At 39.2% G+C, this 23,885-nt stretch overlaps 1 protein-coding gene across 3 annotated transcripts in view; it reads left to right on the top strand.

Moving 5' to 3' along the window:
* The window catches only part of THRB (thyroid hormone receptor beta), a 240,343-nt gene that overhangs the window by 156,339 nt on the left and 60,119 nt on the right, over positions 1-23,885 (top strand). Inside the window, exon 4 of one of the 3 annotated variants that reach the window (XM_042477057.1) lies at positions 12,387-12,450. The exons of the other annotated variants lie outside the window; for them this stretch is intronic. Coding sequence (XP_042332991.1) covers positions 12,444-12,450 — 7 coding nt within the window. The 5' untranslated portion in view covers positions 12,387-12,443. The remainder of the gene's footprint in view (positions 1-12,386; positions 12,451-23,885) is intronic. 3 annotated transcript variants of the gene reach the window in all.

The following is a 23,885-nucleotide window of genomic DNA, read 5'->3' as shown; positions in this document are numbered from 1 at the left end:
CAGTGGATCCTTGTTATACGCTGGGGTTTGGTTCCAAGATCCCCCCCGTGTATAACAAAATCCGTGTATGCTCAAGTCCCATTAAGTATAATGACATAGCAAAATGATGTCCCTAATAAAAAATGGGAAATTAAGGTAAATTTATACTTTTTTGGAACATTTTCAAACCGTGTATGCTTAAATCCATGTATAAAAAATCCGTGTATAAGAAGGGCCGACTGTATAAGCAAGTCTCCATTTTCAGGGAGGTCTGGAATGGATCCCCTGTGAAAATGGAGGGCCGACTATATAGCCAGCTTAATATAATTGTACTGTATATGCCCGGTCCATTTTTATATCCTATGTACTTCCCCTTTCCTTCCCTTCCCTTCCCTTTCTTCTTTTTCTTTTTCTTCTCTCTCTCCCCCCACCCACCATTTCTCTCCCCTTTCTGTCTCTTTTCTTTGTGATCATATTTTAAAAATCCATTTTTTAATTTAAAAAATTGACTTCTGGGGACTACAATGCCTTGCTCTGGTGCATGGGAATTAACCTTGTCTCATGCTTGAGGCACAGAATTTCGGTTCCTTCTATTACCTTTCTCCATTTCTTCTCCTATGTCTGTTCTTTCCTTTACTTGATTGTTCTTGTTTCTTCTTTATTTAGCAATTTTCTTGCTCTCATTGTTCTTGTGGATTTTCTGTAAGCATAAGTAGTTTATCCAGTGTTTGCAGTTAAAGTGGTACCAAAATGTCTTATTTCTACAGTGTAGATGCACCCAAAGAATACTTCCCAGTGGTCAATGGCATTTAATCAGTTAGTGGGTAACTTTGTGACCTTCAAATGTATTTTGGATAATGGCCAAGTAGTGTAAGATTTATGGGATTTGTAGTCCAAGATATCCTGAAAATACTAGGCTGTCTATCCATTGTTTTTAAGCTGTCTGATGTCACGGGCAAAGTCTCCAGCAATGTGCTGAATGTACTGAATTCATTGCTTCTGGGTTAGGTGTAAGAGTGCTCTGTTAGCTAAAATACCTACTGTGGTAATGCTCTGCCTCAGTATACACTTATTTAAAAGCAGAGTTTTGAAAAGTTATTCTTATATGAGAGTGCCAGAATGTCCCTGGCTGAGGGATTCTGAGAGCTGTACGTTTTCCAAACTCTTTTTTCTTCTCACAACACCCCTGTAAAGAAGATGACACTGAGTCAGGCCCAATGACTCAAGTAGTACAACGTAACATGTTTTAATCATTCCCATTTGTTACTACGATCTTCCCAATTCAAAAGTATACTTACCCCCTGATTGGGGAGGCGACAGAGATTCATACTGAAGAAGTTAATGTGGTGGCAGCTGGAATGAGTCTTGGGTGCTGATCTTCTCTTTCTTTAACCTCCTTTCAGCATCACATTTCTCTAGAAGAACTAAGTCTGAAACAGCTTGTATGATTGGGGGTCCAGAACAGAGACAGCAAGTGTGTTTCTCCTGCTCCATCCACCTCAAGATCAGTTTCAGATTATTTAAACAGTGCCTTCTGTGTAAAATTCTCCTTTATCCTGCAATCCATCCTTCCTTTTTAGTCTTCAGAAAGGATCAGGGGTATCAAACGTGTAAAATAACTGAACAATCACATGTAAACATTAACTTCTCTGGTTAGATGGAGGCCATGTCACATCACACAGTCATAGGAATATGATTTTCCTTTAATTGCCATTGGTCCGGCATATGGAATCCGGGATTTGCAATACAGGGATCTTCAGGACATTTCCTGGGATTTACAGTCTCAGCTAGAGAGCTCTAGTGCTTATAACCAAAACTACAGACCATAGCATTCCACATGAATGCAGTCATGGCAGTTAAAGGGGACTCATGGTATGTAAGGGCCGCCATAGTTTGTTCTTGCCAGCAGGAGCACTTCCTGAACAAGGTGTGCAGAAACCAAAATGAATTCAAATTGCCTGCTTCTCTCTCCCTGCCCGCTGGAGCATCCTGGAACAAAAATCTACTGAGCTAATGCACGCTGTAGAAATAAAGCAATTTGACACCATTTTAGCAGCCATGGCTCCATCCTGGGATTTGTAGTTTGGTGAGGTAATCAGCCTGGTCTGTCAGAGAGGTCTCGTGCCTCACCAAACTACAAATCCCTGGATTTGGTAGGATAGGTAAATAGTTAAAGTGCTGTCAGACTGCTTTATTTCTGCAGCGTGGATATGCTCCTTGTCCCACATTCTGCTAGCACAAATTATCTGCTGCACAAGAGACATGTTCTGGATTTAACCCTGTATGTCTTCTCAGAAAGGGTCTATATAGTTGATAGCTCTTTCTGTTACCACACTGATGTTATGCCCAAAATGTAAAAAATATGGGAAGCCATAGATTTGCTCAACTAATTATTTCAGACTTTTGGGTTTTAATATATTTATAAATTCCTCCTCCCTGTTCCCCTAGAACCAGGAATGGCTTTTCAGTTGTTATGGTTTTACTTTCAAATAAAAATCTTTGCTTGTTTATTTAGCAGGTTAGGGGGGGAAAGATATACTCCAAAGATGAACTAATCCTGCTTTAGTTTGGTAACTGAACCAAATCTGAACCTCTGAAACATCAATAAAAGTCCTTATAGAAATATTGTATTTGATGAAATGTCACTTACTGGTCAGAGGATAAATGTTTCTGCTTCACCAGAGAGCCAGTCAATGCATGTTCATGGAAGTTGTCTTTGTTAATAAAATTCATGCCTGTATCTCTTCTTTGCTCTAGAGAAGCTGTGCTTTTTTTAAAAAACTATTTAAAGATTATATTAAAAGTATCTCCTAACAAAGTTGTCTAAAATTCTTATCTTACCAGTAGGGTTTTCATTAGTCATTTTCCAAAGCTAATGAATAAATCAAGATGACCTGAAAATGACGACAGCAAGCCACTTATCATTTTAGCCACTTTTAGCAACTGGTGCAAGGAACGGTGATGAAAATTAACATGAAAGATAAAGTGTTCCCTACTGAAAATGAAATGGGTGCAAATGTGCCTTCTGAACAGATATGATAGAAACAAGGAAAGTTTAACATCAAAAAGTACCTTCTGTTTTGAGAGTTAATAGAGACTGAAGAAAATTAATGCCTGGTAACACTAAAGTTTTAAACAGAATGACCACTTTTATGTGAAATGGTAAAAAAAAACATAGCTCCACGGTAGGAGAGATTATGCAGCGAAATGCCATTAGCCCTTAGTCAGTTCTTAATCTAAATTGTGTCAAGTGTCAAACTAATCTGGTTGAGCCAGCATAAGAATAGTGAAAGGTGCTAGAAGAGGGCACCCTCCCACTGTTTATCCCATTCTGTCAGCTTCTGATGTAAGCAGAGAGGAGGAATGGGTCATCTCACAGGAGGATTCCTCTTACAAGACCATGAGTAAGTTGCTTCCTGGGGCAATGCAAGATCATATTTGCTGGTGCTGGGGCATCTTTGTTGGTCCCAGGCACTCCATCTTCACCATTTATATATGGGCCTAAAAGACCAAAGGAAAGTCTGGGTGCCTGGAGTATAAGTTCAGCACAGTACAAGCACAGTTTGTGATAATGCTTTGTAACTCCAGATCAAGAGGTTATGATGTCAGCCCTAGAATACTCTTGGCTGCTCCTAGAGTATTTTTGTCTCCACTTTCCCCCCGAATTTGCCTGCTTACCTGCTGAGAACGACAGATAGCTGTAGTCCCCGGGAACCAGCCTACACTGCTGTTGCTGGCAGACATTGCTCTGAGGTCAAAAGGAGGTGCCCAGTGTCTTGGAATAACTCACGTTCACAGAGAGATTCAATAGGAGTAGTGAGGGACCAGCAGCTGCCCGTTGCCATCTGGTGTTACCATGTTTTTCTCTGGGTTTTCTGGAAAACCCAGACCAAAAGGTAAGTTTTGCTTACCAAAGACGGGAAACCTCAAATCAGCTCTGAACATTGCGGAAAGAGCCCAGATCCAATTTGGGGCTTCGGAGCTGCCTGTGGGAATTTGGAATATAGAGCTGATGTAGCCAAGTCCCCCGTTCCCTATTTCTTGGCTTGCAGCATGTAAGCCCACATAAGCTAGCCTTAATTCTGATTTTAAATTAATTGTTTAAAAAAAACTGAGCAGAATCTCTGTTACAGTACAATTATAATCATGGCTGCCAGTGGATAGCACCTTGGAAACTGAATGAATGGTTTCCAAGGTGCTACAGATTGAGACACTGAGAAATTACAACCACCAGGCTTTCCTAGGCCCCATTCCCACGGGTTTATAACATGAATCAGGACGCGAATCATGGGTGCATCGTTTCCATTGAGCGCAAATCCTATCCGCATTGCTCCGATATCGTTCCCATTGAAATTCGAATCTGATTAGATTTATCTTGAAAAATCCAAATTATAGGTCGATAAAGCGGTTGAAAAAAAATAGTAGCTTTTTAGCGAGTTTTACCTGTGCCTCCCAAGTCTGGTTTTGGACAAATGAATGGGAACGAAAGGGTGTCTGATTCGGGATCTTGAGGATGGGAGGAGCAGTGCTCAAGGGGCAGGCCTGGGGGTGTCACCCACTCGTTCTCTTCTCTGCATTACTGGCACCATTTCTACCATTCGCATAGCATTTCTCCTGGTGGATTGGGAAGCAGGGTAAGGGATCATGCTACATTGAGCTCCAAATGCAGTAAACAGATTACTTCCCCTGCAACCTCCTCCCTGCTCCACATTCATAGACCAACGTGTGAGGAGACCCATTGAACACCATTTTAAACTATTATTTTTTTCTTTTTTCACCTCTGCCTGAGTGCCTGAGCAGCAGATGGGCTTTGTAGTACATGCCTGCATGATCGCCCCCACAGACAGCCCAGGAAGCAATGAGGGAGGCAAAGGGATTTGGGGAATGGAGGCTCATTCCAGAGGAACTATGGGAAGACACAGAATAGCCTTGGATGCAAAGGGGTTTAGGATGAATAGTGGCTATTTCTCTCTTCCAGAGGAACTATGGGAAGACACAGAATAGCCTTGGATGCAAAGGGGTTTAGGAAGAATAGTGGCTACTTCTCTCTTCCAGAGAATAGATTTGAGGGGAATAGAGGCTCCTTCTTCCTTTCCTGGAGGGGAAAAGCACCTAAGCGACAGATTGGCTGTGACGTCAAGTGTTAAGCATTTGATTGACAGCTGCTTAAAAAAAAAAGAGGTCCCAGAAGGGCAATGGGAACAAGGAGCAAAATAACTCGCTTCAAATTACCAGAGGGAAAATACCAATGGGAACGAAAACGGGTAAAAAAAACCTGGGTCTGTTTGCACCCGTTTTTAATGGGAACGATGGGTCAGATTCGAGTCAGAATCCGAGTCAGAATCGCAGCGAAATAAGCCGGTTTTTTTGCTGAATGGGAATGGGGCCTTAGTTGCAGGTCATGTTGAGCAAACTGTTACAGAAGGAGCCTGAAGGGGTCTCTCCAGTTGTCTGTCTCTGTGTGCTCCACAGCTAGCAGACTGATGCAGTCATAATCTCTCAGCACCCCAAGTTTCAGTGCCTCAGAAACTGACTTATTGTGGCAGTGCCTGACTGAAGGGGTAGGTTTTTGAGTGGTAGCCTTAGTAGAAGTAGCTACGAAGACACACATCTGCTGACAGGAGTTCACCCCTTATTGCTAAAATTATATATTGCATTGTTCCAAAGTATAACAGTTGCACATACAGTCGGCTCCGTGTATCCATGGATTCTGCATCCACAACTTGAACATATATATTAATTTCCACAAAGCAATCCTTGATTTTGCCATTTTTCTATGCCATTGTATATAATGGAATGCTGAAAGCTACAGCTCAACAACTTCTGGATGACCACAGTCTAGAACACTGATTCCTAAACATGGTTGTCCAGATGTTGTTGGACTTCAACTCCCAGAATCCATGAGCATTTGCTATGTTGACTGGGAGTTGAAGTCCAAAATTTGAGGATGCAGATTTGTACAAAATTACTACTGGTGCAGGGTATTCTTCGGCATATGACCCTGATATGTAAATCTCCCACATTAAAAACATGTTTGTCAGATTTCAAGCAAAGTAATAAATTCTGACTAATATGAACATTTCTAGTTAGTATTTTAAAATAAGAGGAATATTCTTTAATTTTTCAGATTAACAGCATATGTAATATCATCCTTTGGATGGGGCTTGTTTCAGACAAAACATTTATGGATATCAGGATATGTACTGACCTATAGAAATGCACAAGAATTAATCATAGCTCATAAATAGGTACCAAAGAATTGGCTGTATAATTTATCATGAATAATATGATGGATAATAACTGTGTGTTTTTTAAGTTAAAGGATTTTTTAAAAAAACTAATTGTTTGTTTTTTTAATTTCTACTCATATTTGCAGACCATAATCTGTCATGTGTATTCATCTGTGAAACAGCGGGGTGAACTGCATAGGGTTGTATGATAAACAGTCCAACACATAATACAACATTTATTATTATGTGATCCCTTCTGGATACAGGGACTAGCACATCCTCAGAGGAACAACCAACTAGGAAGTTTCAATCTAGGCTTATCCATTGAGATCATTAAGAAGTGTTTGCTCCTTTGAAAATGTTGAATCTTATGCCCAAATACCTGTATACCCCAGTGTGTGCAATTCTAAAGTATATATGTTTATTTTTCAACCAACCAACAACATAGATCTTTATTTTAATAATAATAATAATAATAATTATTATTATTATTATTATTATTATTATTTATATCTCGCCTCTCTACAAAATGCAATCGGGGCGGCTTACAAGATAAAAATTTTCCTTTTATAGAGAAAACCTCTATAACAATTAACCAGGAGCTCTGGCTCATATTGTTCAATAGTGTGTATTTCCAAATAAGTGTATTTATGTTTTCACTCTTATTCTTCAAGGCAGTAATCTTGCTTAGTAGTCTTATATGTATTAACAAAGCCAGAAACCTGTCTCTGGTTTCTAAGCATTGGTCTGTGTTTTCCTTGCTGCTGATTTAAATTCTTGATTTAGATTGTCTTCATTTAAATCAGAATACCCCAATGCAGCATAAAATGTTTCATGTGTACTTTGGCAAACAGGTGTGATATAACCCCTGCTCCATGTACTAACTTTCTGAAGATGAAGATCCAACAAAAGAAACATCCCTTGCTTATTCTGTTATTGAAATATCTGCTAACAGCAGATCTATTTTATGTAGAACACTATTTCTTTAAATATGTCTAATGAGGTTACCTCTGAACAGGATGTCTTCCATAAAAATAATACAATATATCCACAGGAGGGTGCTATAGGATAATTTCCCATACTAATGTCACTAAGGTGACATTTCTCAGTGAGGAGGACAGGGTGGGTTCCTACTCCCCTGGCTTGATTTCTCTATGTCAGTTTTATTGTTATTTACTTAATTAATCAGACAATTTTGTGTTTGAAAGAAGCACAAAGCCATGTACAGCAAAGCATACAAAATAATTAAAATATAAAATACCACAACAGAACAGCATTCATTTCAGCACATAGCTGCCTGAAATGCTCTTGAGCACCTTAGAGAAAAAGAAGAATACCAGAAATTAGTAACGGTAGAAATGAACCAAACTGAAAATGGAAGTGTTTCAAATTTCAAAGCTGTAGGAAAAACTTTCTTACACAGTGAGGTCATAGCAGCCAAAGGTAATAAGAGAAACTAGGCAGACCTTCTTCCTTATAATGAAAGCAAATTTACAGTGAATTCAGATTTCATTATGAATCCTTTAAAGTGTACACTGGACTCACTTGGTTAAAGAAGAAATTGATGCTCAAATTGTGATTTACGTACATTATTGTTGTTCCAAAAAAATGTGTAATGGACAATATTTCCCAATTAACCCTAGCCCCAGAATTGTACTATTGTGTGACTGTTGGGTTGTAAGCATCTCCAATGTGTTAGAAATTGTGTGTAATGCTGAATATGATGAAGTATAAAAAACATATCTATAACACAATTGGTTAAAATATCAGAAAACATAGGCGCAACTACAGTATTAGCACATCCCACTCAGAAGTAAGGAAGGATGAGAATTTTGTGTGGTTTTGCTTAGAACTTTCCCAAATTGCCAATTGCTTCAGAAATGCAAGATAAAGAATTTGAAATTTTAAAAAAGAAAAGAGGACACATTTGCTTATCCCACCAGGGGACTTTGAATACTTTGCCCCTAAATGTCTAGATTTTAATCCCCACATATTCAACCAAGTTAAGAATTTTGTTTCCTTGGTTTTTAGAAGTTCCCAAAAATTATAATTTTCATCATAATCATGGCAGAAATAACTCATTTACAAAACAAACAGCCCTATTTAGAAATAAATAGTTTTTGCCCCATGGTCTAGGAAAGCTTAAATCTGTCTGGATGAATTGGTATGGAGTATTGGCAAGAGAAATGATTTAAGGGATCATAAAGGGATAAAATATGGAAATTTTGTAATTTGTCATTCTACAGATGCACTGGAAACAGTGAATTGTGTAGACTTGATATAGGAAAGCAAAGGCACTGTTTTTCCTATTTGTGGGAATGGATATATTGATTTATCATTATGCCAGAATGAAAGTCCCATGCATCACTATGCCATACACACACCTTCTGCTCTCTCCTGTTTCCTTTTCAGGGAAAGAATTACATTAGTAATGTATTTTGGAGTAACAAATTCAATATAATTAATTTTGAATGAAATATATGAGCTATATTTTAATATGGGAGCTTGGGTTAAACCTTTAAACAGACAAACAAGACATGAAAACACTGAACAAGGTCATACAGAGATATGGGTTGAGGTATCATCACTAGGACTGGAAAAGGCAGTTATGAAAGAACTAGACAAGATCCTAAAGTGCAAAGATAACACTGAATACTAAAGTTAGAATTGTCCAAACCATTGTATTTCCCATCACCAAGTAGGGATGTGAGAGCCAGATGGCGGACAGAAAAAGAATCAACTCATTCAAGATTATTATTATTTTATTATTATTATTATTAACCTTTATTTATGAAGATATGGTACTGGAGAAGAGTGCTGAGGTATTAACGTAGATGGGCAAAAAGACAGACAAATTGACCCTAGAACAGATAAAGCCCAAATTCTCCTTGGAATTCAGAATGGCTAAATTGATGTTGTCGTACTTTGGACACATCATGAGAAGGAAAAACTCATTAGAAAAGAGTTCTAAATTGGCCATCCTCAACTCTGTTTCTCTAAATACCACCATCCTTAGGCATCATGGCCAACAAGTCTATCTGGAAGGCACCAGGTTGAGACACACTGGCTTGTTTGTATAATTTTATTCTTAGTATTTTATGCAATTGTAGCACTATAATAAAAAATAAAATAAAAATCTAGATAGTAAACAGGTTAATTTGATGTTGATAATTGTTCTCAGGAATTGTAGATTCTCAGTTCCATTTCTGAATCTTTGTGCCTTCTTTTCAACATACAACAGAAAATAACACACAATGTTACATAATACTTATGTTAATATGCATTTATTTTACATTTTATTTTATTTGCATTTTAAACTGTATGTTGTTTTCAATTGTTAATGCAAGACGGTATGTTCTGAACATAATACAATATGTTAGATTTGGCCATGAACTACATCCCAAATTTACATGCTATTGTATATATACATTTTTTTTCTCCTTTTGATTTTGAATCTCAGTTTGGAAGTATGGAGAACAACAGTTTTTCCTTGTTGCTGGTAATGGAAGAGGCAGGGGTGATATTGTATCAATTGTATAATTTAGAGAAAGAGATGTGCTGGTGGGAAAACTGCTGAACAAAAATGTATAAATGCATTCCAGTGATCTTGTTATATGGAAAGGCTGATTTCTGAACAGGTTAGTTGAATGAGGCTTTTATGTGCAGTTTTTTGTTTGTATACTCAGATTTAAATCCCATTGAATTATGCGTGATCTTTAAATAATATGAAATAAATGAATGCTCCATATTAAATCCTGACTTGTTTCATATTTAAGAGCAAAATATATGCCCTTTCTTTATAATTCTCAGAGAAGCATTTAAAAAAATAAAATAATGCCTTAACAAATTCATATAATTACTTAAGTCTAATCTGTATTGCAGAAATAATACAGTATAACACCACTAAATATCTGACAAAACTACAAACCCTCACATGGGTGAGAAGGGAAGTGGATACTGTCTGCATAGATGTCCCTCTAGAGCAGTGGTTCCCAAACTTTGGTTATCCAGATGTTTTAGACTTCAGCTGCCAGGATTCCTGACTGTTGTCCAAGCTGGCTGGGGCTTCTTGGAGTTGAAGTTCAAAACACTTGGAGGTACAAACTTTGGGAGTCACTGCTCTATAGTCTATCTTAACACACAACAAAAATATATTGTGGGACAAAATGTAGGCCTGCAACTCAAACATTGTCATCTTTCTTCTCCTGTCAGATTTTTAACATTTTGCCTGATGAGGAAGGCAGTGAAGTTTTGAAATACTGCATGTTGTATTTTCTTCATTTTGGTTGGTATATATAAATGTATCACTCTTTTGTGGATTTTAGATTTTGTTGTATCTGGTCGTTTATATATCTGTAGTTTGGGCAGAAGGTAATTCTACTCCCATAAAAGGGACTCTAGCGTTTCCATCCACCTTCCCATTCCATCTGAAGCCCCCTGTGTGCATATAAGATCTGATTTACAGGGATGGAAGGAGGGAGCTCTAATGGGAAGGATGTGTGAGGAAAGCTTCATTTCATGATGAGAACACTAACTCAGGTTCTTATGATTCCAACGTTTCTGTACCCCTCTATCTCTATACAGTATATGAGAAAGAGTTATTAGGAATGTGAAGAAACCTCACTGTTGTTAAGATTATGGTTGTGACTTTGAGAGATCTTGGCTCTGGTTGAGACAGTAATACCGGTTGGGTGGAGGGTCATGGTTTTAGCAATTTGCACAAAATATGACAACAGAAAAGCCACTTTTGAAAAAGCACAACTTTCTCTGAGACCAAAGAAGAAAATTATCAAGACTTTCCTATTTACTGCACAAGGATGAATCAAGTCAGGATTTACATCCTCTAAGTGATGCTTGTTCATCATCTGTTTATTGCCTTGTCCAAGGATCCATGTAGTAAAGCAGAGTAATGCAGTTAACTGTAATGAATTACTTGTTTTGCAATGGGGGGAAAGTAGCATTCAGAAGTAATATAATTAGTGGGGATGACATTACTCTACATGGTTTTGTTTAATGAGTAGCATATATTCATTATTTCTCCAGTTATTTTAAAGACATTTTTAGACATTATTATTTTTATACATTATTATGTATTATATTTTAGACAGGTTTTATGTTGTTTTCTCTTAAAAGTCTATGATATATGAAAGATTGAGTGAATAGCATATGTGTTGCCAGGAGTGGATTAGAAAGAAGAGAAGAATTGGAGCAAGGGAGTGGCAAAACATACCTGTATAGGTTAGCTGTATATTGTGCTTTCAGACACCCTTGCCCATCCTGGCACTTTTGAGGAGTTTGGGCTAGGAATACCGCCATCCACAGTCAAAAATCCAATTGTGGCAGTTTCATGCATCTGGAAATTGTCACGCTGGGGAAGGCAACTTAAATTTCCTAAAACAATTCATTGGGAGATGCCAACAACAAAATGTGTCACTTGCAGGCAAGCCAAGTGTTATATGCCATTTCCTCTCCTACCCCTACCCTTTCTAAAGTTAACATGAACTGTTAAAATAACCTCAACATGTTTTTTAAATCCCCATCCATTGTTAATGTAAACTGACTCCGATATTCACAATCACTAATCATTAGTGAAATTATTACACCCTTAATTAATATCTCAGTCTCTGTGATTTATCACCAACATATGGATGGCACACAGCTCCATTTTACTCTTTCCTCCATTACCAGGGAAACTGCTGACATTCTAGACTGGTATCTGGAATCAGGAATGGGCTGGGTAAGGGCTAATAAACTGGGTCTTAATCCTGACAAGATTGAAGTACAGTACTCCTATTCAGGAGACAGCGTTTGGAATGTATTTGAGTTTTAGTACTTTAATTTTACAATTAGATATAATTGTTTCTTGGTGTCCCTAATTGTGTGTAAACACAAGGATACGATATAATGTTTTAAAAATAAATAAAAATAAATTTGAAGCACTATGAGTTTTCAGAGTGACTTACAAAGAAGAGTAGCGTGGCAATTCCTGCCCTGAGATCCACAGTCTAAAAGACATGACACACAAGGAGGATGGGATGGAAGGAGAGAAACATAAGCTTAGGCACCAGTTCTTAAAACTACAGTTCAATAATGCCCATCTGGGTTGTAGTCTGGCAGTGCCAGAATAATGCTCATTACATTTTGAAGAACTTATTGTCATTGTTTTATCCTTGACAGGTGACACTGGTGGAAAAGAGCAATGAGAATGACTACCTTTTGTTGATTCCCAGCAGCATGTCAGGTAGACAAATATGGCTCTTTAACGTCTTTCTAAGTTTAGATCTTGTCTATATATTTGTAACATAGGGGTTCAATTGTAGATGCTGAGGCTTTGAGAACACATAAAGTGTTACATGGTTTACATCCAGATCATTTCTTCTAATGCTTCACATATTTGGTGAAACTTGCATTCATTCAAAATAAACAGTACCTTCTTCAAGGGCTAGGATGCAAGGCTGCTTCCAGTGTAGTTAAAAAGAAGTTCCGTTTAAAGTGTCCATAGTAAAGTACATATTAAATTGGTTTTTGTGGGTTTTTCAGGCTATGTGGCCATGTTCTAGCAGAGTTTCTTCCTGACGTTTCGCCAGCATCTGTAGCTGGCATCTTCAGAGAATGTTTGCCTGGAAAGGACTTGGCTATATATATGTGTGGACAACGTCCTTTCCAGGCAAACATTCTCTGAAGATGCCAGCACAGATGCTGGCGACATCGGAAGAAGAAACTGCTAGAACATGGCCACATAGCCCGAAAACCCACAAAAAACTATGGATGCCAGCCATGAAAGCCTTCGACTTCACATACATATTAAATTGACCAGTATTTAAAACTTAAATTAAAACACTTTAAAACCCACACTAATAATAATAGGAATTTTTAAAAAAAGATTCTCACACACCATCATAATGATTGTTATAAGCTGCAAGGTTCTGGGGGGCTGCCTATGATGATGATTGTCTCTGCCCCCACCCCCCACGTTGTGTGTGCTTCACGAAGCTGCTTCAATTTCCATTGTTTGCATTGTCGTTGATTCAGAGGAACAGTCAGAGAGAAACTATAGCTAGTATTTAACTATATAGTCCCCAGCTTTTCTTTAGCTAATTAAACATATTGGGAGGGGGAACCCTGTTTCCTAACGATCACAGTACATTGGAATATTCCTTACCACAACCCTTAAAATTTCTTACCTGTTTTGGCTAGAGACATGGGAGGGGGATTCCATTGGTTCCAATAAGAGTGCTCCCACAAAATGGACATAGGAGGGGGCAGATTTGGGGAAGGTTGAAGCTGGGGAGGGATGGGATAAATCTTGATATTTACAAAAACATTTCCCTTCCATTAATCCCACTTAAATTAATTAAAGTGGGGGGATGTCTGGTTTCATTTGTGGGTACTAGTCCCATCAACCCAACCCAACTTGGCCAATGATCTGGGATAAGAACTAGTGTCTCACATCTTTTGGAAGGCTGCATATTCCCCATCCCTAATTGAGGAAACAATTGAGCTATAGCTTTAGACTATACATTAAATGCCACATTTACTTTGTGATGTCATATGTAGCTTGTGATTTAGTTTATTTACCCACTCACTTCAAATAAGACGATGTCTGTATGTGGCATGTCCCCTATTGAAGTGAATGGAGAAGTCCATGGGTGTGCGGTAGTTCTATGTAGAAATCTTGGAATGAGTCAGAATAACCATACAAGAAATCACTGGGGTTGAGGTTCATATCTTTGTAAGAATAATGAGAGAGAACGGAAAGCAAGGAGGGGAAGAGACAGTGCGATTGCAAATGTATCAGAGAATAATTCAAGAGAGCATGTCTGACTTGCTTTGCATGAACAAAGGGGTGGAATTCTAGTGGAAGAACAGAGAGGCTCAGTTAACAAAAGACACACTTCACTACTGACAAAAGAGGAAAAGGAAGAAAGCAGGTAGTTGTCACTTTTGAATATGAGAAATAGAACTATACAGATTCAAAGGAATCTTTTAGCACCTTTGAGACTAACCAAAGAAAGTAGCTGGTAGTTAGTCTCAAAGTTCCCTTTGCATACTGATTTTTCAGTTTGCAGTATGCATTTTCTAGAAACAATGCTGATTTTTTTCCTAACCCAACTATGTTTTTGAATTCTAGAACTATACAGAGATATCTTCATTATTTGTTAAAATCTCCTGAAACCCAAAACAACATCTGACTTTAGAGAAAAATAACTAGTTAACTGAACCAATTTTCCTTCATTGCTGGCATGGCTGTATTAGATTTAGAATTAATTTGGCCTTTAAGGAAAGAATACTGTCTTACGTGCCCCTACAAATATCCGACCCAAACTAAAAGAATCCCCTTGAGAATTGAACGCAACAGTGGTTTGCCAAGATGGTGGCCTTTCTGTCCTGCCTCTTTTAAAAGCAGTACATAATTGTATACTGGCCATTTTGTGATAAGGTTAGCCAATCTTTTTTGAGGGGCTTTGGAGCCATTTGCCAGTTCACATATAAAGGGTGCATTGGATGGAGGGGTCTAGTTTCTACATGAAAAGGAGTGAAAGGACTGGGGAAAGACCCATTTCTCCTCACCTTATCCTGATGCCCTCCATTGTTTTCTTGACCCTTGTTCTTCCATTGCTTCTCTTATGTTTTCTCTTTTGACTGCAAAGTAAAAAGAAGTTACCATAACTTCTTTGCACCTGTGCAAATTTAGCTTGTTGGTTGACCTAAATGCACTTCTACCCATAAGCCTGATTACATTTGCCTTAGTTGATCTCTATCATTCTGGTGCCCACCCACTTCTGTGCCCTCAGATGCTTGCATATTTCAGTGCTAAAAAAAAAAAAGAAGCAAGAAAACACCTTATCACTTTGGGCTACTTCATACCCAAGCCCTTGCATTAGATCAAATCTGTGTAAATCAGTCACTTACTCCAACCTTGTGGTTTCTAACAAAGTAATTGTTATGGAGAAGAAATCTAATTTCTTCATCTACAGAACTTGAATTCAGTAGCAGCATGCAAGAACTTTGTAGTTGCTGTTTATCTGTCAAGAAAATGTCTTGTTTTGTCTTTAACTGCAGCAAAAAAAAAAATCTGCAGTTAATGTACCAGATGCCATTGAGAAACAATCTATTTGTTTTGGAGTATGCTTACTTCCATGTTCTGCAAAACATCAGAACAATGACATCTTTACAAGTTTATAATGTTGTCCAATATATATGTTTAAAAAAAACAAAGAAGAAATACCTATAAAGTTTTTAAAGCCTATTACGTTTTAAAAGCTGTATTGTATTTATTTATTTTTTACTTTTTCAATCATCATGTGTCTTTAGGTTCTGTTTGTATTAACATATTAATAATACAAACTTATTTACATTCTTTTTATAGATGCAATTACCTTTTTGTTAAGCTGGAATGTATTACTATAAATTTTTATGTGGGTAATATTCAGTACAACTATTTATGAGAGAGCAGCATATTTTGAGGACAGCATTTGTAAAAGACCTTTATTGTCTACTAATTGTTCCAGACTTTATCACGTAAGGTACTTCACTATGAATGTCTCCTAATAAGAATAGTATCATAAACATGTTTTTTTAATTGCTAGATAAATAGAGAAGTCATTGAGTGATACCTTGAGGTTGAGTCCTGAGCATCTGCAGAATATACTGTAATCTCTAAAATTACCATAGGATGTGTAATTCATTATATATAAATTATATGTATTGCATGAATGAAATAGCATCTTGCATGCCTCATCTTTACTAATTGACTACCTGGGCCTGTTCCAAGTAGAAAATGTGGCTAAAGAACCATCAGTGTATTTTTAATTCTCGATATTGATTTAGCCTCAGCAGAAAAATGGAACAAATATGTTTTCAGATTAAACTTCTACTTGCAATTGCCTTACTTCAGTCATGGAATTTTAGTAGGAAGTCAATGACTTCCAGACAACGTTTTTTCTTGCACTCATCTTGCCTCAAACAGTAAATTCTGTGCAGCAGAACATGTGTGCTGGTGTGCTGTTTGTTACTTTCTGGTGTGCCCCCCACACACACACACATTTCTTCTGCCTTTTTCTTTTTTTACCAGAAAAAAAAAATCTGTTCACAGAGGGAAGATGGAATAATCATATGATGGTTTTTAATTAGCAGCAAGAGAGCCTTCTGCCTGGAAGCACCCTATTTGTAAGAGCCCTGTGTTTACCCACCACTTCTTCAGTCCTTTTTTTATTGGCACACAAAATCAGTTAAGAGGGAAAGATAGAATATGTCTCTGGAATGTCTCCATGGCCTTGAATGCCAATAACAGGAGAAGGATGGAGTCTTAAACAAATAAATGTGAGCTGGTTTATTTGCATATAATAGAATGATTCAAAGGCATAGCTGTGTTAGTCTGGAAAATCAGTATACAGTACAAAGGAATCTTGTGATGCTTTTAAGACTAGGTGAAAGAGAGAAGTTGGTAGCATGAGCTTTCTGAAACTTGAGGATGTAGGCTTAAGTCTGTGAAACCTCATGCTACTAACTTCACTCTTTCAGTTAGTCTCAAAGGTGCTGCAAGATCACTTTACATAATACTAGAATTATGTTATTGCTTCTGGACCGTTTAGGCCTTGAGTTGGTACACTGATATTCATGTTTTTGTTGTTAACTGTCCTCGAGTTGACCCCAACTCATAGAGACCCTGTAAATGAGACGTCTCCAAGACCTCCTGCCCTCCATCGCTCTACTTAGGTCTTGTTAATTCAGGCCTGTGACATCCTTATTGAGTCTATCCATCTGGCATGTGGTCTTCCTCTCTTTCTGCTTACCTCTAACTTTCCTAGCATTATTGTCTTTTCTAATGAGTCCTGCCTGATTAAAACGGGCCTTTGCACCGCCCCCATCACATGCAAGGAGTTGGCCAAGGACGCAGCATCCATACCGGCCTCACCCGTAGCACGTGATGGGGGTGTCAAAATGGCGGCGCCCAGTACACACGGGCACCACCATTTTGTCATAACGGCCATGTCGTGTCCAAATGGCGTGGCACAGCCGTTACATCTTGGCACCGCTGAAGGGCGCTTGTGGCACCCTTTCAGTGGCGCCAAAAGGAGCTCCGTTTCGGAGCTCCTTCCTGCGTGTATCACTGGCGCAGCCTTTAAATGGCTGCACCAGCAATACAGAGATACCGCAATACAGTGATACAGATGCCTTTCCCTGCCGCTGTCAGGGTGTCCTTGAGGCATGAAGCCTCAAGGACACCCCTTTCTAGGCCGCGGGGAAGCAGCATTTTGCCGCTTCCCCAAGGCATAGAAAAGCGGTGGATCGGGGCCTCTGGGGCTGCCACTGTGGCCGCTGAGGCCTCGATCTGTCGGGGAAAGGGGTGGGTGCAGGCCGCCCCAAAGGATACGCCAGGGATACGCCAGGACCAATTTGTCTTTTTGGATATCCACAGTATCTGCAGCACTCTTCTCCAGCATTACATCTCCAATAATTTGATTTTCTTCTTATCCACTTTCTTCATTGTCCAACTCTCACATCCATACATGGTAATGGAGAATATAGTGGCTTGGACAATTCTGACTTTAGTGCTCAATTGTATATCTTTACTCTTTAAGATCTTGTCTAGTTCTTTCATAGGTCCCCTTCCCATTCCTAGTCTTCTCCTGATTTCTTGACTGTGGTCTTCACTCTGAACAATATTTGATGCAAGGTAAGGGAACTCTTTTACTATTTCAATTTCTTCATGGTCCAGGTTGAATTTATGTAGCTCCTCTGTGGTCATGCCTTTGCACTTTCTTCTTAGTAATTGTTCCAAGTCCCTGGTGTTTTCACCTGGTAGTATGGTGTCATCCACATATCTTAGATTGTTGATGTTTCTTCCTCCTATCTTCACTCCTCCTTCTTCTCACTTTAAATCTGCTCTTTATATGATATTTTCTGCATACAAGTTGATATTCATAGCTCAGGAAAAATTACTTTACAGCTATCCTTCCCCTTCAGTTTTATCCATTGTTTCAGGTTGAACATATTTTAGTCTTCTTCTGTTCAGCTAAAAGCTTCAATACAACCACTTTAAAAACTACCCGAGGTTCATATGCATGCAGAATTAGATTCCTCCCACCATGCCTTCCCCCAAAGAAGTGAAAGCCTAAAGACTGAAATGTTAATGTGGATTCTGATGGTGTGAGGTTGGAAAACGAAGACCACTCTTTCCTTTTTCTATCCACTGTTTTGTGTGTGTCTGTGTCGTTGTTTTTTTTGTCTTTTTGTGGGTTTTTTTGGTGTGGGTTGTTTGGGGGGGGGGGTTGGCTAGGGCCAGAGAGAGTACTTGTTGCCTAGCAACTAGTGAGTGTTTCCTTTCCTGGAACTGGCAAAACAAACAGATGGAGTTGAAATTCAATGGTCATGATAATAACTCACCCAGAAGGCATTTCAGCTATCTGAGGCATTTGTTGCCTTGTTCACCCTCTGACTCCCCCTTTCATCTTTGCTGGCCTGTAGAAGGGACATAAGTTGCATCTGACAGCTGGCCACATGGTGCTCTCTTCCTGAAGCAACTAATAAACACAGATGCCCTGCTAACCTCAATGCAATTGGAAAGCTCTTACGTGTTAAGAGTCTGAGAGTCTAAACTGCTAGATCTGTCATCTGTTGGAATATGGCGGTGGAACAATGGCATTTATTTTCTTTCTTAAGAGATTTATTTTGTGAACCCCTTTTTAATAATAAATGGAGTTGGAAGAGTTTAATGGGCCATGGTGTCCAGTCCCATCCTCATTACAAGATCTCCAGCTAAAGTGCCTCCAACAGATAGCTGTCCAGCTGCTTTTTGGAGATGCCTAGAGAAGGAGACCCACCACCACCTCTTACTGTCAAGAAGTTTCTTCTAATATTCAGTCAAAACCTACAACCTACTCTCCTGTAATTTCAGACCATTAGATGTGGTCCTACCCTCTGGGACAGCAGCAAACAAGCCTACCTGTTGAAATATTTAAAGAATGTAATCATGTCACCCCTCAATTTACGTTTCACCAAGTTGAACATGCTCAGCTCCTTCGACATTTCCTTATATGTTTTGTTCTCCATAACATCATCCTCAATGATCTTCTCTTAACCTGCTCCAGCTTGTCTGTGGGTATATCTACACTGCAGAATTAAAGCAGTTTAACACCACTTTACCTGACATGCCTCTACCCTACACAATCCTGGGATCTGTAGTTTGCTGAGGCACCAAACTGGACATCCAGCATGGCATAGTGATTTGAGTGTTGGACTATGACACTGGAGATTAGGGTTTGATTTCCCGCTTAGACATGAAACCCACTTGGGCAAGTCACATACTCTCAACCTGCCGGGAAGGCGGTGACAAAACCTCCTCTGAACGATTCTCGTCAAGAAAACTCAGTAGATTCAGTAGATGCAGTGGATTCAAAATAATTTGCAGAATGTTAAAGCAGTCTTTTCTGCCTCTCTTTAGTGTTTTGTTTTCCACTTCCGAAGCTCCTGTAAAAAGACTTTGTACTTGGCGATGGAAAGAGAAAACAATCTTGAAAATTAAAATAATTGTTGTATTTTAACAAAATAAAGAAAAAGGGGGGGGGGGAGAAAGCTGTGTGACAGGATTGCCAGAAGATGGAATTGACTTGAAGGCACACAATAAGAATGAGGCACCATTGCTCTCTGACAGACCAGGCTGAATACGTCACCAGACTACAAATCCCAGGATTCCACAGGATGGAACCATGACAGGGGTATCAAACTGGTTTATTTCTTCAGTGTGGAAATGCTGTATTTCCATCTTAAAATAAGGTACCCAGAAGTGAACAGAGTATTCCAGGGCGGGCCTAACCACTTCAGATTATAGTGGAACTATTACTTCCCTCAACTTAAAAACTATGCCTCTATTAATGCTCTAAAGTAGCATTTGCCTTTTTTTGCATCAGATTCAGAATGTTGTAAAGCTTATGATCAACAATACTCCCAAGGTCCTTTTTGCATGCAGTACTGCTGAGTCGTGTCTTCCCCCATCCTATACCTGTGCATTTGATTTTTGTGGCCTAAATGTAGAATTTTGCATTTGTCTCTATTTAATTTCATTTTATTAATTCCAACCCAATTTTCTCATTTATCTTTATGTCCTTTTGAATGCTGTTCCTGTCTTCCAATGTTTTGGCCATTCCCCACAGTTTTGTGTCATCCAGAAACTTGATCATGATTCCCTCCACCTTATCATCTAAAGTAATTGATAAAAATATTAAAGAATAATGGCCCTAGGACAGAAACATGAGGCACTTCACTCAAGACCTCCTTCCAGTCTGAAGCATGATGATTCTTTGAGCACAGTTTTCCAACCAGTTTTGAATCCATCTGACAGTGTTCCTATTTATTTCACATTTAATAAGTTTACTAATCAAAACATTATGATGGATCTTATAAAATTTGTTCCTGAAATCCAGATAAATGACATTCACAGCATTCCCACCATCTACTAAACTAGTAACTTGACTAGAAAAAAAATATATTTTAGCAGGATTTATTTTTGACAAACCATGCTGGCTCCAGTAGATTACTGCATTGCCATCAAGATATTTGCAGACAGAGACCTGTATAGTCAATTCTAGTATTTTTCTTGATATTGTGGTTAGGCTGACTGGTCTAGTTTCTTGGATATTTTTTTTTCTTTTTGCCTTTTTTGCCATTCTCTGGGTCTTTGGCATCCCTTTTGGTATCTCTGTTCTCCAAGATTTCTCAGACATGATGGCAAGTGGTTCAGAAAGTACATCAGCAATTTTCTTCACTACTTTGGGATGTAATTTGTCTGGTCCTGCAGATCTGAGCTTGTTAAGGTTAGCTGGGTAATTCCTGACTAACTTTCTGTCAATCTTGCTTTGAAACCTAGATCCCTTGCCAAGGCCACAGTTCTCTTTTTTAAAAAAAAATTGTAGCAAAATAGGTAGTGGATAATTCTGCCTTTTCATTGTGATCCCCACTACTACCTTGATCATGCTCTTGCCTCAAATGTATCTGAAAAAAACCCTTTTTCTTGCTCTTTGCTTGCCTAGCCAGCCTTAGCACATTTTGACCTTTAGCTTTCCTTACACTATTCCTGCACACTTGGGCCACACATCAGAACTCTATGAGAGACAAAGGAAAAGGCAAATCTGAACTATTAATTAAGTTGAAGGGAGAAGGCTTGTAGACACCTCTCATAATGGGATGTTGGGTTGCTGCATTGTGCACAGCTGAGCAAACTGAGGAGTGGATAAGAGATTAAGGGTTTTGATGAACCCTATGGTGATCCTCTCACTATTGGCAAATTTTAACATGCAAAGGAGTATGTCTCTGCAAGAGGAAATCCACATCAGTTGTTGTGGGCAACATGGACATTGTGCAGACATTCATTAGTTCTTTGTATTTGGTGTCTTCCTTGTTAACTGAAGATTAACTTGAAGCTATTTCCACAAGCAGTGCAAAATGGAGTGAAGCAGAGAGGGTAATATCTACAATTAAACTGGCCTTTTCAGAAAAATTGGTCTCTATCTGTATTGTTTACAATGGGATGGGCAACTATAAGCTTCTAGAGATTGACAGACTACAAGTCCCAAAATACCTAGCAAGCATGGCCAATGCGGCAGAATGCTTGCAGTTGCTGTCCCAAAATATTTGCAGGTGCACAATGGCTTACACACAGCCTCTGTCTCTTTTGACATGGCCTTGGTAGCTGATTTCTGCCCTCTCCAAGCTAGGGAGACCTCTCCCAAAGACTGGATATCATTTTAAGATCCTAGAAGCTTCACTCCTTAATAAATAGGATTTTCCCAATATAACCAACACATCACAACTATAAATGTATAATTATGAACATGCACATGCATGCCTTCCAACTGTAGATTTAGGCAAAATCAAACTGCTGCAGCCTCTTCTAATTTGTCTGTTCTTCTTCATTAATAATATTTTTCATCTTTACCACACTCCAATGTGGCTTGGCTACCTGTATCCCAGCTTTCATCTGTCAAATGATAGAGGGTATATACGGGCATGTTTATAATTACACATTTATAGTTGTGAGGTGTTGGTTATATTGGAGAAACCCAATTTATAAAGGAATGGATGTCCCATCTTCAGGAAAGGTCTCCAAGGCCCCAACGTAGCTTGGACAGGGCAGGTAACAGCTGGGTAGGCAAGTGATGGAGTGGGAGAGGATGGACAGAGGGAGGACAGAGTAAGCAGCACCACCCAGCAGCCCTTTCTGTGCCTGGCCAGGTGGTGGCCAGGGAGCGGGAGTAGGTGAGATAGGAAGTGGGAGGTGCAGGGGCTCACATGCCCCTGCTGGCTTCACCGCCACCCAGCTCTCTCCTCTGGAGGGAACCATGGTGGCAGCAAAGGAAAAGGGGCTTGGCCACTGTTTGGCTCTCTCCTCAAGAGCCAGTTGTGGCGGTGGTGGAGGGACAAGTGCACGACTTCCATCCTCTCCCACTGCTGTACTTGCCAGGCTGCCCATCTGGCAGCCCTGAGCAGGCAGCAGGTGGATGGCCAAGTGGGGAAGGCAAGGGAGGCTGCCACTGCCCCCTGGCAGCCCCCACCCACCATGTGTCACCAAGCTTGGTCATGCCACTAAAGTAAGGTCAGAACAAAGTGGGAGAATGGGAGGAAGAGAAAAACTCTGGAACGTATTACAATAATACTGTAGCGGGTTAACAAATGGGATAACAGAGAATTAAATGGGACTGTCGCTGAGAAATATGAACAGATGGAAGGTATATGCATGAAGATGGCAAACTCCCTCTCCTTAAATAGACTTATTTACACTAGAGAGTAAAGTTATTTCCTAGTCCTGTCCATCAGTGGCAGAAACATTTTCATTGTAACTGAAAATAAAATACATGGAGAAGAGTATGCAGAGATGTCTGCATCAGCAATAAGTTGCACCATATGGAGATTTGGAAGTTAACCTCTGTGTGCAGACCAGAGAGGAGATCTCCTCTTTCAGCCCCAGCATCACAGCCTCAACTCCATTCAGCACTGTCATATGGCTAGGCTTATTCCAGCAGGTTTGTGCAGAATTGCAAAGCCCACAAACTGTGTTACAGATAGGCACAAACTGCTTGCTTCTTTCCTCATCTCAAGCTTGACACAGATGGACCTCCAATAAATTCTGGCATTCTAATAAAAATATATACAGTATGCCCTTGCCATATGCGGGGAATACGTTCACGTATGCTGGAGTCCCGTTGAGTTGAATGCTGGTGTGTGCCATCTTGCCCCTTGCCGTCCGCTTAAGCTTAAAACTGTGTACGGTGAGGGCACATATGCCAAGGGTGCACTGTACCTGTTGAATTTTGTTCTCTTTCAAGAATTGTGAAAATATATTAATCAGCAAACTTGATATGTCTGTCAGTTATTTAAAAAAAGGTTTGCTCTGGGGACCAAAGATTTCTTCACATTATAACATGATTAACCTTCATGTATTGCAGAAAGGGACACAAAAAAGAAGCAATGCCAAACCTCAGAAGATAAATTCACAGCCAAGAAAATTGTTGAGTATGTGTGTGTTTCTCTTTGTGTGTATTAAAAGAGCATGAAGGTTTTGTAAAGTCATGCTTTTTTATAACACACACATTTGCAGAATTACACTCTGACAATAGCAAAAATCAAGACTAAAAGCCCTTGAAATCTTTGGAGATTATTGGCTACAGTCCTGTCACC

This window comes from Sceloporus undulatus, chromosome 6 (assembly GCF_019175285.1).
Source record: "Sceloporus undulatus isolate JIND9_A2432 ecotype Alabama chromosome 6, SceUnd_v1.1, whole genome shotgun sequence".
Lineage (NCBI taxonomy): Eukaryota > Metazoa > Chordata > Lepidosauria > Squamata > Phrynosomatidae > Sceloporus > Sceloporus undulatus.
This window is presented reverse-complemented; position numbering and strand designations above follow the sequence as displayed.